The following is a 16166-nucleotide window of genomic DNA, read 5'->3' as shown; positions in this document are numbered from 1 at the left end:
AAAAGGAAATTGAGCTTAGGGTCTTTGTCTAATTGGTGCCAACATTGGGAAAGCTAAAAATTCAACATATCACTACATGTACAATTTACGAAAAACAAGTACAACCGACATAAAATACATACTTCCTTTAATGGTCCTCAACTATGGCAACTTTATACTGTGAAACCCCTCCACTGAGAAAATTATTGAAAATGAAATTTAGAAAAAAAAAAACTGAAATTAATAGAGAGAATTAAAGAAAAGGATAAACAAAGGGCACGAGACAAGAAAAGAAAGAAGGGTCTATCTGTGTCTAATGAGATTGTTGACCATATACTCCACTCAACCCTCCTCACCATATCCCCATTTGCTTCCATGGGATTTTGGTTTTGGAAGCTTTTGGATAATTAGATCTGAAAAAGTACATCTCTAATTCTCCTTAAATATTCGACTTGAAAGTATTAAATATAAGTATGTGTTTATGTGTGAAATTGGTAAAAAAGATAATACGAAAATAATGATGGTGATTCATTTTAATTGAGGTGGATCAGAGAGTCGTTGTGTTCCATATTTAGGTGTCTCTATTATTATTCACAAGCTCAATACTAACATTTCTTTTAAACTTTGTAGTCACGTATCTCCATCAACTGAGGTATTTCCTTCCATGAAAGTTGGAGGCAAAGTTCTAATACAAGAACAATACATTTGATTATTGAAGGTTCAAGTCAGCTATTCGAAAAAACTCCTCAACAATATCAAATATAAGTATGCACCGAACAAGATTATATTTAATTTTTTTTTTTTTTGAGAATAATTAAAATCAAAGATTTGATGACATTAATATTAGAAAGAATTTTCCACCGTGAAGCTTTTCTTTTTGATTGCTTTTGGGTGATTGTTGTTTTGTTTGGGGCAAGAGTGGTGTATGTATGTACATATTTCGAAAGAGAAAAGTTAAAAAGGAAAGTGCTTTCACAAAAGGACTGTTGGACGTTTATTACTACTATTACACGTAAATATATATATACACAATTACTTGGAGTATCTGTCTCAATAAAAAAGCATTAGTCTTTCAAAATAAAGATAGTAGGTATGGACTCAAAAGTCGTCCAAATTTCAACAGGTTCCTTCTATGTGCTCAATTCAAGTTGCCTTATATAGGACATTTTCCTGTATAAAAAGGTTAAAAAATTTAGGATTGAACATCAAGTTAAATTTCGATTTTGATCTTACAAGCAACTTGAGAATTAAATATATCTGTGTACATCTCAACTTACACTTGGATTTTTCATTAAAGCAACCAATACCATATGTCATAGTCTTGTAAAGAGAGAAAAGTTTGGCAATTAAGAAACTATTTGCCTCTTTAAATATGTCATAAGTAGAACATCTTGGACCATATAGTAAGCCACTATATATATTTTTTTATATTAGTTTGCCCACCTATTTTCTGCAGTGCTTTCCATATATTTGATCTAAACACTGACTATGGTTGCCAACAGATATTTGATGGGTGTTGACACTTGAAATGAAAATCTTTTTATCTACTTGAGTGATTTAAGTAGGATTCATTAAAGTTTTTATTTTTATATATTTTGGGTGTTGCCGTTGAGATATTGTAATTAATTAAGATAGTATTTGTTATATCTGCAGTGAAAAAATATCTATAAAACGGAGACACTTAAAAGAAAGTGCAAACAAAAGGATCTATATTGGATGAGAAGCATTTGAATAAAACCTGAATTCTAAAACATCCCCACTTTTAAAACTTTAAAAAGAAATTGGTTTAATTTTGTTGAATGCCCATTTCTTCCCCTTTTGCTTTCTTTAGCCAAAACATTGTCCCCAAATCAAAAATAATTGTACTCCCCACAAATACAAACTCCCCTCTCTTTGTCATGTAAATCATCTGAAAAATGATTATCCACAACACAAATTGCATTTCCTCTGTTTATGTATGTGGGAAAAGTTCAATGATGCGTATATATACATGCATGTGATGTGTTAGTAAACATGGTATAAGTACCATTTTCTATATGTGCATAAACATTATGTTTTTTTGAGTCTGATATGCACTCATCAATACATGATGTTTCCATGATATTGATTCAAGTCAAAAAAGAACTAAGCTTTAAGTAATCTTCACACTGTTCCTATTAAATTTGCAAGAGTGGGAGTGGGTCCATCTCAACTTTTTTCCATGTCTATAAGAACCTCTTCTCCTCCAACAAGAGCTTATTAGGTGTTTCATTTTCTCCTCCAAGATTTAGTGCCTTATTTTTGTTCTAAATCATGCAGCCTAGTGAAATTTCAGGTCTGCAATACATAGTTCCTTCAAATCCATCCCCCTATTCAGTACCGGCATTCGAGTTGAGCCGGTTCTCGAATCCCCTGCATAATCTCTATATCCCTCCTCAACTTCAAGAAATCATTAGTCCACATCCATCATGTATCAACAACAACTCAACCTCTGATGAGGCAGATGAGCAACAATTCTGTGTGATTAATGAGAGAAAACAAAGGAGGATGATATCGAACAGGGAGTCAGCGCGCCGGTCGCGTATGCGCAAACAAAGGCACCTTGACGAGCTCTGGTCGCAGGTTGTTTGGTTGAGGAACGAGAACCACCAGCTTATCGATAAGTTGAACCATGTGTCCGAGAGTCACGACAAGGTTGTTGAAGAAAATGTTCAGCTGAAAGAGGAAGCCTCTCAACTACGTAGGATGCTGTCTGATATGCAACTCACTAGCCCTTACTCACCTTTGACAGACCTGGAACATGCTCTAGCTGACAACTGAGTCCTAAAACATGTTCCAATCCCAAAATTTCATCTATTTTGCTTGGATGATTAAGACAGAGGCAATCACCATCCTATTTTTATTTACCATTTTTCGAATTTGGTTCTTCTGTTAGGTGTATCAGTCTGTGTCTACTGCCACTGCCTTAGCTTTTAATGATGTACGAGAATTTAAGGCCATGGGAATAACATGTTTGAGCATTTCATTTTCATTTAAACCTCTCTCATCATATAAAAATTACTCATACTAAACCTGGACCATAAAAAAGCTTGATCAATATATAGAGGGAAATTGTGTAAAACAAGGTGTATCATGTGACAGAACTAAATATGTGAGGCCAGGTGTACTAGAAAAGGAGCCATAAGTGGTATGAGGTGGGGGAAGAGTAGGACTGACATGACACAAAGAAAAAAGCGGCACCCCGTGTGGGTTCATCATTCAAAAGACTCGACTACCATAATGAGGAAAAACTATAGGATTTCTGCTTAATTACTTGCCATGCACTGTTCCTAGCTTTTTTTTCTTAATTTTTCACTTCTTAGGTAGGACTGTAACGCAATGTTTTGATTGTTATTTTGCGATATATATTCACATAACCAAAATAAATGTGACAAGATCGAAAATACTTGCTGAAACATGCTTACATCAAAATTCAACTGTATTTGATACCCATCAAAGATTAATGCAACTGAAAAAAAAAAAAGAATCCACATTGTTACTGCAGCACCACTATTTCTTTTCACTATGAACAGAAGCCAAGGATCTAAAAAAGGAAAAAGGTGAACTCAGCCTACAAAGGTGATGCACCGGTCCGTTATGAGCGTGAAGTTTTTGCTGCTCTGAGAAACAAGCCTCACGCAGTGCCTTCGCCTCTAAGAAGATGGAACGGACCCTGCCTGGAGGACGAGGGCCATCATCCTGTTACTCTGTTGTCCCACCCGGGTTGTAAGCTAACGATGTTTAGCTTATCAGTTTCTCTCTTTTATAAAGTTCAATTATATTATAAGAGGCAACTGGTGTGGGAATTCAATATTTTTGAAGGAAGGCAATGTTGTGCAGGCCGAAAGCAATTCGGTTCAAATTACTTGGTTAACTATAGTCTTGGGCTCTTAATTAATAGTTATTTTGAGTTAGTATAATTCAGATTTGAAGTTGGGTCAATGAGTTCAGATTATTAACTTTTTTAATGATAAAATAAAATTGGGTTGGGTTTGAAATTCCAATCTCCATGCTAGTTTCTTGGGTAATGGTTCTTCATTTTAGTTGCAGATTTTTTTGTCACCCTTGAATTGATGGAGAAAGTAAGTAGTAATATCTCATTTGTTCCAATAACATCATAAAGAACCCACATTTTCAAGCGTATTGTGGGAGAATATGTCAATTCAATTTCGATGCTGTAAAAACCAAATCTTTCTGGCTTTTTAGATGCCTTTGTAAATAGTTGGCTGAGTTTTCTTTCCTGCAGATGAATTCTTGATGACAAAAAAAAAAAAGATGACAGTCGGATTGAACTCGGCCTACAAGGCAATCCGGGTCCAAGAAGCACCGACCCGTTATCCTTCAACTGCTATGAGTAGGAGGTTTTCGCTGCTCTGTTAAACCAGCCTCACGCAGTGCCCTCGCCTCTGAGAACCACGAGGCCCGAGCTTTCGCCCAAGACTCAAGGTTCAAACTCAAAACTTTGAACGGGCGAGCCTAGAATACGCATGCGTGGACCCTGCCCAGAGGATCAAACCATCATTCTGCCACTTCACTGCCCCCACTCGGGTGGGGTCACAAGCTAGAGTTACTTAGCTCGGCGAACAATTGAAGCGCTTTTCTCTTTTATAAAGTTCAACTGTATTATAAGAAGCACTCTGTGTGGGATTTCAACATTTTTACGGGAAGGGATTGCTGTGAAGGCCTAAAGCAAGTCCTCATCAATCGCCTCAAATTACTTTGTTAAATATAGTCTTGGGCTCTTAATATTCAAGAAATTTCCTACTTCATATTAATATTTGTTTTCAGTTTGGACCATTTGGTTTTGAGGCTCAATTTTTCCTATGAATTCAGGTTGATGACCTTTTTAAATAATAAAATCAAGTTTGGTGGGATTTGAATTCAAACCTCTATGCTAGTTTGTTCAGTAATGGTTCTTCATTCTCGTTGCAGAGTTTTCTTTGTCACCCTTCAACAAGTTGATGGAGAAAATTATTGACAAAATAAGTTGTAACCTCTCCTTTGTTCCAATAAACATCATAATGAACTACTTCGCTTACCACATTTTCAAGCGTATTGTGTACTATTTGATTCAGGTGGAAGATCTATTGTGATGAAAGCAACTTTGCTTGAGTTTGAAAAATATTAAATACACTTCATTTTTCAATTTAATTCTTCAATTTCAACGCTGTAAAAGCCAAATCTTTCTGGCTTTTTAGATGCCTTTGGCGTTCTCTCTCTCTATAGCTGAGTTTATTATTTCTAAATCTAACTTATTCTGTTGCATATGTCTAGCACTGAACTTGTTAGTGTTTTCTTTGGGTTAGAATGAATCTAGGATTGCTGCGAGGCTTCAAAGGGGAACGGACTGATTTGCAAACCTGGGAACGTGGGCTATGGGGCGATGGAGTTGGCAGTTCGATCTTTCTTTAATGCCTAAGTCAATGAATAATGAAAGGAATTTTTAGAGAAAGGTTAATGGAAGGAAAATATGAGAGTTCGGGAAGATATCTGCATGCAACCTTTTTACTTACCTTGATCTTATCTTTCACGTGATAGATCTCTTAGTCTTGAAATCCAAGGTACTTTGAGATTAGTCATTCCGTCTGCCTTAACTGTTTCCTCTATCCAGAGGAATAACCATGTCAGTCCTTTCTCGCTCTTGGTGTGCTTGTCATTACTCTTTAGCAAGTCAGACCTTTGTCCATTTTTGCTATTAGCCTTGCTAGTTGTCACATCAAATATCTTTCATCGGTTTTTTTGGGCTTATGGGAGTGGTATAAGAGAACTCAGTCTCTCTCAAATCAAGTATGAATTAATAGACAAGCAAGCCAATGATCACATGGCATTAGTGAAATGCATATGCAAGGAAGCTAAAGCTTGAAATTTTCATGGGCATTGAAAATGTTTGATGATTTGGCTAAGAATTGTAAGTCATTTATTTGGGTATAAGTGAGAAATGCATCTAAAATGCTTGGTTTCCTTCCTACAGATGATTTCCATGGGGGAAAGAGACAATGTTTAGGGATTGAAAATGGATGTATAATCAAAGTTTCAATTGATCTTTCTAATGATCACAATGTGTATTCATTACAGTGGAAACATGAAATCATGGTTACACCATTGCTTTGAACCAATACAACTTTTTCTAGATTTCAAAGGTCAGCTTATGGTATTCAAAGAATCAAACTTTGATGTCTACAGGGTCCAAGAAATACAAAATTCAACCAAATACAGCAATAATAATAAATATTAATAATTTATTCTTTGTTTCTTTATTGGCAGATACTACTAAAAACAATTCTATTACAATCTGAACATAAGATCCTAAGCAGCAATTTACCAATTTATCTTGTAATTCCATAAAAAATTCCAATTTAACACACCATTATCTATTTTTCTCGAAAAAAGAAGGGGATAATTTCATTGTGTACTTTAGACAATTGATCGTAGCCTTTAAAAACCAAAGAATTTTATTAAAATTTGAGATTTTTTAGGGCATTTAAACAAAATATTTTATCACTCCGCAAGTTAAAATTTTGAAGCGGGGTCCATGTGATATTGGCAAAAATAAGAAGGGTAAATTGTCACTATTGAGGTTGTTCCACCTACCACAAACAGCTGAGACTGGCCAAATTTGACCAATTGGGGCTCTGAATTTTAGTTCCTTTTTTTTTCTTCTCTTTTATACATTCATCTGCTCCAATTCTGAATACCCATTGTCTAGTTTGTTTAAAGATCAGATCTTTGATACATCCTCTGAATTTTTTGGGTCTTTTTTTTTTTTCTATCAGAACAGAGAAGATCGAAAGGTTTGGGTTCTTTTTCTTATGTTGAATTTCAATTAATTATGAAACTTTTTTATCTGTTGGTTTGATCTGCATGATTACTTTTGGCCAACAATTCTTGCATGAGATAGTTTTCCTTTTTTTTTTAATCGTTAATTGAGCTGATCTGCAATTGGTAGATGTCCTCTTGGTTGGTTGAATCTTTCTTTTTTTTTTTTTCCTTCTTATTTTAGTTGTAGTTTTACTTAGTTTCTGCCTGCAATTTGCATGGGTTCAAAATTTCAAGTTGGTTTTAACAGTGGTTTATAATTAGGTTGTTTTATGCATGATCTCAATGTCATTTCCTTTGTTTCATTTTCTTACTTTACTAGGGTTAGTTGATGCGCTTGTAAAACATGGACATCTTAGTAAGGATTAATAGTCTCTTCTTTTTCCTTCTATTCTGTTGATCTGACTGCTTTTGAATGCAAATAATTTAGTGGTTTTGCAGAAGTTATTAGATTGTAGACCTTTGATTAGCAGCCAAGGAGAGATTAATTGATTCATTTGTTGAATCTGCTATACGAAAGTGATTTTGTTTCTTGTTGAAGTGTGTTAAGGTTATTCTTTGACTCACTAAAAACTGCTGGCACATATATTTCATTTTATTATCTGTAGTTCTGAATCTGTTGACTTTAAAAGGTAACTACAGCACAACCATATTCTTTATGTGATTGATTTTTCCTTTATAAAAACACTCAACTTTGTATCTAATAGATCTTTAATTGTGAAGCAAAGTGGTAAGCTTTTCATGTAAGTGTTCATAGAAGGTACTAGTTAGCTTAGTTGGTTAAGGATTTGGTGATTGTATTATGAACCTGGAATTGTTCATTAGGCTAAAAATGATGAAAAGAGCTTCTAGTTTTCCACCTACTTCTTGATGGTTTATATGTAAAAAGTTCTTAGAAGTTATTTTCGTGTTTTAGATTTTTCTTTTGCCATCTCACTAATTATGTCTGAATTTAACAGGGAGAAACATGGCTCCACCTACAAGAATAGGGCTTGCTGGTTTGGCTGTTATGGGCCAAAATCTTGCACTTAACATTGCTGAGAAAGGCTTTCCCATTTCTGTTTATAACAGAACTACCTCTAAAGTCGATGAGACTGTTGAAAGAGCTAAAAAGGAGGGAGATCTTCCTGTATATGGTTTCCATGATCCTGAATCTTTTGTTCAGTCAATCCAGAAACCTAGAGTGGTAATCATGCTTGTTAAGGCAGGGGCCCCTGTTGACCAAACCATTAAGACTCTCTCTGCATACTTGGAGAAAGGTGATTGTATCATTGATGGTGGCAACGAGTGGTATGAAAACACTGAGAGACGACAGAAAGAGATGCTGGCACTGGGTTTGTTATACCTTGGGATGGGAGTTTCAGGTGGTGAAGAAGGTGCACGAAATGGTCCCTCTTTAATGCCTGGAGGGTCCTTTGAAGCTTACAAGTACATTGAAGACATTCTTCTAAAAGTTGCAGCTCAAGTTCCAGATAGTGGCCCATGTGTGACTTACATTGGAAAAGGTGGATCTGGTAATTTTGTCAAGATGGTTCACAATGGAATTGAATATGGTGATATGCAACTGATTGCAGAGGCTTATGACGTGCTGAAATCTGTTGGGAAATTATCTAATGAAGAACTACATAGTGTTTTCTCAGAATGGAACAAGGGGGAGCTTTTGAGCTTCTTGATTGAAATCACTGCTGATATATTTGGAATTAAGGATGACAAGGCAGATGGTTATTTAGTCGATAAGGTTTTGGACAAAACTGGCATGAAGGGTACTGGTAAATGGACTGTACAGCAAGCTGCTGATTTGTCCGTTGCAGCTCCAACAATTGCAGCTTCTCTGGATTCAAGGTTCCTTAGTGGGTTGAAAGAGGAAAGAGTTGAAGCTGCTAAAGTCTTCAAATCAGAAGGATTTGGTGATGTCTTGACCGACCAAGTTGTGGACAAGGCAAAATTAATTGATGATGTAAGGCAAGCACTTTATGCATCCAAGATTTGCAGTTATGCTCAGGGCATGAATCTCATTCGTGCAAAAAGCATCGAGAAGGGTTGGGACTTGAAGTTGGGGGAACTGGCTAGGATATGGAAGGGAGGCTGCATTATCCGTGCTATTTTCCTGGACAGAATCAAGAAGGCTTATGATAGAAATTCTGACCTTGCAAACCTTCTTGTCGACCCAGAATTTGCAAGGGAAATCATTGACAGGCAATCTGCTTGGAGAAGAGTTGCTTGTCTTGCTATCAACTCAGGTATTAGCACTCCAGGCATGTCAGCCAGTCTTGCCTATTTCGACACTTATAGGAGGGAACGAGTACCGGCTAATTTGGTTCAAGCTCAACGAGATTATTTTGGCGCCCATACTTATGAAAGGGTTGACATGGATGGATCTTTCCACACTGAATGGTTCAAGATCGCCAAAAAGCTAAAAGATTAATGTTATTCTTGCAGTACTCTTCAGAACTTCCAATAAGTGTAATAAAATCTGCTCTGGACTCTATGCTACACAGAGCTACAACCATGATTATCTTTTTGAAAATTTATCTCAACTTCATTTCTCAAATTGAGCTGCGAATTTACACCCTGTTCTAGGGATTAATGTGCGTTTATGTTGTTTCCGGATTTGAGTATTCACCCAATGTGGGTCTCTGTGGTTTGTGAACTATAAGAGAAAGTCAAACTTTTTTTTCCTTTTTGCTTGATAATCTTCTGTTCTTTTTAATTTTCTTGCTTTCTTGTACTGTTAGATATCAACATCTTTTAGACCGGTACTTATTGTTGTTTGTATAAATTCTGCTTTGATTTTGTTAATTCATTGCACATTCTGACCAGTGCAAATGCCTTGTTCTGCATCACTTATAGGTTAAGGCAAAAATGGTCATTACTTCTGCAGAATATCATATGGTGTACAGTGCATTATCTCATTCTTGAACTCTAGAACTATGTTTGAAACTTAAAATTTTCATATTATATTATCATTGTGGTAGAACATCCCATACCATCAAATGCAAAAGAGTGTAGAAACTAGTGACTTTTTGTTAATTTCATGATTTCATTACTAAAAAGTAAATGCTTTTGAGGTTCATTTCTCATAAGAATTGTAGCCCATATGAACAATAAGATGCAAGTTATATTTTCACATAAGATGAAAGTCTCTATGAACATTCTCTGTGTTTTCAGTTTCATTTTGTCATATGTAATTATCCTCCTAGGGCTGCACTTGGCTTGAGGTTTTTATATTTAAGTAAAAGCAGATACGTTTATAATACAAACTTAGGAGACAGTTAATATAAAAGGGCGACAAACAAAATGTGAATGTACAGTCCCAAGGTCAGTGTATCGTGGGGTGAAATCCAAATTTCTGGCCATGTGTGTAAATTTGCTTTTGGTAGTTTGTCTTCCATTGTGCTTTGCTCATTCATCTTGTCTTTGTTTTATTAGAACAGAAAATGGCTTTTGCTGAGCATGGCTTTCAATCAGCAATTGTGGAACATGTTCTATATTTGCTATTTCCCTTTTTCTTTTTTGACTTTATTGCCTAGCTGTTGTGCCTGCACTTGCATTTCTTGGTGTAGGATCAGTTATAAATGGCCTGTCATTAAAAATGTCTTCTTTTGTCCTCATAATTGTCTTTTGTCTCTCTGGATGGATCTTCTTTCCAGCACAGCATACCCTTTTGTGTTCATGGCTTTGCACATACAAACACATGAATAGACATATGCAAACTATTGTTAACATGTTTATTTCTGATTCCCTTAAAAATGCAGTGTTCCAATGCATTAGTGAAACTTTTCTTTTTCCGGATAAGGGTTGTCTAAGGATCGAACCTAGGACATGCCTAAGCTGAAAACTTGAATGCAAGTATTTTGTCATATTGTTTGTGCATTGATATCAAAGATTTAACATTTGGTGTTGGAATCATAAACACATTGCAAACAATCTCATCTAAGTACTGAAACAAAGAAGCAACATATTGTGAACATACATATATATATATATATATATTCTTGGAAGAGACCTTGGAAAGAAATAAATACAGTTTGCTGCGTCAACCTGACTCTACTTGCGAGACTTGGCTTGACCACTGAGTCCTTTTTTGGATTTACCACTGTTTTCAGAACCCTTTTTCATTTCTCTCTTTGCCTCCCTGCGTGAAGAATGCTTGCTAGAATTATACTTGCCATGACTACTACCTTGACCATCCTTGTGTTTATTATGCTGATGATGACTCGGGGCTGAAGAGGCATCAGAGACCATCGAATCATCACTATTCCCCTCACCATCATGGACATCATCTCTGATATTGTGATTGCTGTTATAATTCTCTTCACTGCACTCAAAATCATCTTCCATAGGAGAAGCCAAGTAGCTTGTCCACCCTGATTCACTGCTGCTACATTCTTCAGGGCTGACAAACTGTTTGTAAGGGTCCATTAAAGGTGGCTATGAAAAAGAGAGGACCTTTTTGAGGAAGAACAAAGGTGGAGAGATTATATAGGTAAGAAATTGGAAAGAGAGGTGTAATTTAGGACCAAACTATAGCTGATACCAAGCCTTAGCTTGTCCTTATATATTAGTTGGTGAAACTTAATCGAAACAAGATCTCTTATGTCATTATCATCCAAGCCAGAACATTACCTTTTTCAGTGCAGTGATACAGATAAACCCATTCCAGCATTTCATAAATAGGAGAGTATTTATATATATACACGTGTATCTTTACACTAAAACTTGTCTGTATTGTCACAATGGTGCAGATGAAGGGATTGGTGAGAACTGGATGTAATATAAGAGAGGCATGTTGTGAAAGCATGTTAGGCCACAGCCTCCCCACTTGGAATTGTAATCTTATCTTACCTTTTGCTTTCAAGGCTTTGATTTTCGCAGTGATTGACATAAACAAAAGTAGGCTTTCCTGGATTAAACGTGCATGGCTTGTTTGTCAGATTATAGTTTAAGTGAGGTTTACCTAAGATCTTTATGCTTTTGTTCTGTCTTTGTTTGTTGTTGTTTGTCTGCTAAGAAAGCTGACCTGTGTCTCGTTGCCTATTGAAATAAACCATGTACCATGTGGTTCCATTGCCACTATTATTTCATGTTCTTTTTGGGTTTAGATTGTTGTCCTAATCTCAAATTTATGCTCCAAAAACACATTTTCGAGAAAAGATTTGCTTTTATATCTTTAGTTAACGTTTGTTTCTGAGTTCAACCCTTAGATAACTTTTATTCCTTACAAAAAAATTGTCTTTAATGCATTTGTGTCGCATTATTTATTTGTATGAAAATTTTCTCAAAATTTTGAGATTTTATTATATTTAGATGATTGACTCTAAAATGGTTTTTTTTTTTTGAAAATCTATATTTTTTTTTGAAAATCTATATTTTTTTTCAAATGGATATTAAACTTTTTTGGGTACTAAATAGATATTGGAATGTTAGACATGAAAATATTAGTTTAATATGAAATAATACTTTGTACATCGTTAGTGGAGTTTTTAGATTTCACAAGCAAGGTCAAAGGTTGAAAAATATTCTACATAAGTATTATAAAATATTAAAAAAAACACATGACAAATTTTTAAAGTTGCTTGTGGAGTAAAAAGGTATAGTGTCAGTACACTAAATACTAGCTCTTTTAATATTAGTATTCCATATAGCAATGTTTAAATGATATTATATTAATATTAAATACATAAAATAATATTATTCACTATTATTTTTTAATAATATTAGTTTTAAATATTAAAATGATATTATTTATATTAATATAATTATTATTAAATTTTAATATTAATATTTCAGATAACAATAGTTTATTAATATCAAAGTATATCCTAATATTAAGTACACAAGATAAAACTATTTAAAGTATTAAATTAATATTAATATTAAACTAGTCATAATAATATTTTAGAACTCTTAAATATTATAATAATTATTAAATATTATTTGTATTAATTTTGTACACTATTAAAATATTCATATCTTATATTATAGAACCTTTATTGCTAAATATTTTTAAATTATAATCTATATATTTATCATTAGAATATTAATATGATATTTTTGTAACAACCCGCTTTTTAGTAGTACTAGAAACTGTGGTTTTGAAATCTTGATTTTTAATGATCGAGTCAAGAAATATTAAAATAATATTTAGGAGTCTATCATAAAATTATACTAAGTTATGGTCCAGTAATTTTAGTGATTAAATAGCTAATTAAAATATAGAGACTAAATTGAAAAAATTAATCGGTATTGATTTTTATTAGTTTAAAAATTTTAAAAAGTAAATGATTAAATTTTTATGAGGCAAATTGACCTTTCTTAATTAGGTGGACGTTTCAATCATGATGTTTGTCTTATTTTTACTAAATTAAGTGTTAAATTATATTAAAATAAAAATAATAAAACATGAAAACATTTAAACACATGACCATTTTCTTCATTTTCTTTCTTACAATCTAAACCACCATTGTAGAAGGGTTTAGAATCGGTCAAGCTTATTTCTCTTGCATGTAAATCTTAAAAAAGTTATTTTTTGTAATTTTTATATTTTTGAGATCATTGTAGCTTAATCTAGCTAGCCCAAGGATTAATTTATAAAATGTCAAAGATTTTCAAAGTTGACATTGTTGTTTTTGAAGCTTTTTGAATAATTAATGGTGGATTTGTAAGTTTAAAGATGTTTAAAGATTAGTTTGTAAAGTACTTTTTGTAAGTTTTGGATTTAAGGATTAAAATGTAAATATGTTAAACTTGATAATGAATTTCTATAAAATATGCTTCTATAGAGTTATATAAGGATGAAATTGAAAATAGATTGAAAAATGAAGCTTAAATGTGAAAGTTATAGTGATTTCGATTTTAGGGACTAAATTGAACAAAAAGTAAAAGTTTAGGGTTTAAGGTCATGTGTAAAATGAAATTAATAAGTCATATGCATGAATTTGAGTGTTATTAGGTATATGGAATTTATATTTTGAACTTAATTATTATTTAGATCAAGATTTTGAACAACCGGTTGATAATCGAGGAAAGGGAAAATTGTAAAATAGTCCCTATGATCCAACTCGCTAACTTGTTATACTAGGTAAGTTCATAGGGTATAATTATGAATTTATTTATATTAAATAAAGATGGTTGTTGATTATATATTGTTAAACTAAAATTTTATAATGTATACAATTTAGTACGAAAGGTAAGAAATAAAGTGAGGATCTAATTGTAAGCTTTACATTCTTGATAAATATAGTTAATGTGGATTATTGAATGAATGTGACTTGGTTATGGTATGTGACCTGAAATTATGGAAGTTCTCCTGAATTGTAAATGTTCTAAATTCTATATAAATTCTCTTTTGAATGTAGTAAATGATTAGGATATGATTGACATGCCAATATAGTTAGTTGCGTGCTTATATTGTTTACACTTCGGTGCCCCTGTATGTACATTTGTGCCTCTGTTTAGCATTACGATGCTCCTTGAGATATTTACTCGAGTATATGAGTTTCTTTTGCTATAGTTTTTCGGGCTATACAAATATGTGAATAAATGGCATAATGATATTTTGATATTTGATGATGCTATGTGATTGAAATAGCTTGAATAACATGATTGATATTGAATTACTCAGTGAATTTGTGTTCAATGAACTCACTTGTTTCCTTGTGAATTACTATGTGAGATTATATTATCATGTCATTTATTTTATTGCATTTAAGTGATTCAAAGTAAGTTGATAAGTAAAAATTAATCTTGTGAACTTACTAAGCTATTTAAAGCTTTACTTTGTTTCATTTACTATTTTCTGTAGTTGACATTTTACAGAACAAGGTTGTCAGATTAACTCTAAAGCTCACACTATCAAGCTTCAATCTTGGTAGACTTTGAAATCATTTTTACTTCAGTTATGTGGCATGTATATAGGGTATTTTGGGAATCATGTTTTGAGTTTAAAAGCTAATGTTGTAAAGTGTTTATAATGTTTGTTATGTAAGGTTGAACTTAAAGATTGTTATGGCATGCTTATATGATAAATGGTGAAGGTATAGTAGTTGTATGCTTAAATCTTGAATCATGGAAGGTTATGAGAATGGTGATGTTTGTATAGAATGTTGTAGGTGCTAAAAAGTAATTGTATGCCTGAGGCCTACATGGTCATGTTTGGTTTTTGTATAGGTAAACCTCGAAAAAATTTACTTGGATGATATGTGATGTTGAATTATAGGAATATGTTTTGTAATTGAAGGAATGATTAGTGATTAAATGACTTGTTTGTAATGGTGCCAAAATGGCATATTCGTTAGGCACTATTAGGATGCTTTTGTGATATGTTTTGGTTTTGGCATGTAGGTGTTTGAACAAGATTTTAAGTTGATATAGTATATACAGTTGTGATGCCATGAATGGCAGGTTTTGAACTAGGCATATATGAGGTATGTTTTGGGTCACACGGTTGGTTACACGGCTATGTGTTATACATAGGTTAATGACGTGGCCGTGTGCCACTAGTATTTAGGAAGCATGAAAATAACACGATTCCAGTTGGTCATACAGGCTGGCCATATGTTTGTGTGAATATTGTAAACATGGTATATCAGATTATTAGAAGGTCACAGTTAATTACACGGCCTAGCCACATGGCCATGTGACTTTTGTTGGAAATTTTACACTTTAACCTACACGGCCTTAATGAGTTACATGGCTTGAATAAAAGACTATGTGACTCAATGTTACACGGTTTTAGCTTGTCATATAGCTAGCTACACGGTCATATAACCCCTGTTTTGATTTTAGAGCTTTCGTAAGGTTAATTTAATTCCAATCTTGTTTGAAATGCATGATTTGTATGTCATCTGAGATTTTATGATTGTTTTAAGAATTTTCAATTTAATGTTGCATATTTTGGTTTTGTTAATTATTGTAGTGCCACATAACCCGATTCCGACGACGGGGATATGTGAGGGGTGTTACAAATTTAAATAATACTATTTAAAATTTAAAATATCTAGTAAAGTTAAATTTTAATTATTAAAGTAATAATAAATATTATTAATTATATTTTTATTAACAAATCATATATATAATATATAAGGTACAATAATATTGTGTCAAATAGTGCATATTTATTTTTTCTATTTAAATTTTATTATTTTATGATAATTTATATAATTTTTCATTATTCATAAAGTATTATTGTCACACCCTAAAATATAGGGAGTTAATTGAGAAGATTAACCAAGAAAATGATTTGGCTTGATGATTAAATGTTTAATATACTCCCTAAAGGTCTTAAGTTCTAACCAACCTTCTCCCTTTTCTTTTCTTTTTTTTCGTTTTAAAATTCAACAAATCATGACAAA

The 16166-nt window shown here is 33.2% G+C and overlaps 3 protein-coding genes across 3 annotated transcripts; 2 read left to right on the top strand and 1 right to left on the bottom strand.

Annotated features, from left to right (window-relative positions):
* The first annotated feature begins 2225 nt into the window (after positions 1-2225).
* LOC108469378 (basic leucine zipper 43-like) lies at positions 2226-2995 on the top strand. The gene has a single exon (XM_017770269.2). It carries the CDS (start codon positions 2272-2274, stop codon positions 2776-2778), a length of 507 nt encoding a protein of 168 aa, XP_017625758.1. The 5' UTR covers positions 2226-2271; the 3' UTR covers positions 2779-2995.
* Positions 2996-6462: 3467 nt separating this feature from the next.
* On the top strand, positions 6463-9506 carry LOC108469761 (6-phosphogluconate dehydrogenase, decarboxylating 2). The gene is made up of 2 exons (XM_017770778.2): positions 6463-6788; positions 7773-9506. Exon 2 carries the CDS (start codon positions 7781-7783, stop codon positions 9236-9238), a length of 1458 nt encoding a protein of 485 aa, XP_017626267.1. The 5' UTR covers positions 6463-6788; positions 7773-7780; the 3' UTR covers positions 9239-9506.
* A 1354-nt stretch (positions 9507-10860) lies between these two features.
* Positions 10861-11235, bottom strand: LOC108469504 (protein SOB FIVE-LIKE 3-like). The gene has a single exon (XM_017770382.2). It carries the CDS (start codon positions 11233-11235, stop codon positions 10861-10863), a length of 375 nt encoding a protein of 124 aa, XP_017625871.1.
* Positions 11236-16166: the final 4931 nt, after the last annotated feature.

Source organism: Gossypium arboreum, chromosome 8 (assembly GCF_025698485.1).
Source record: "Gossypium arboreum isolate Shixiya-1 chromosome 8, ASM2569848v2, whole genome shotgun sequence".
Lineage (NCBI taxonomy): Eukaryota > Viridiplantae > Streptophyta > Magnoliopsida > Malvales > Malvaceae > Gossypium > Gossypium arboreum.
Note: the sequence above shows the minus strand (reverse complement) of the source record. Positions and strands in the feature narration are given on the sequence as shown.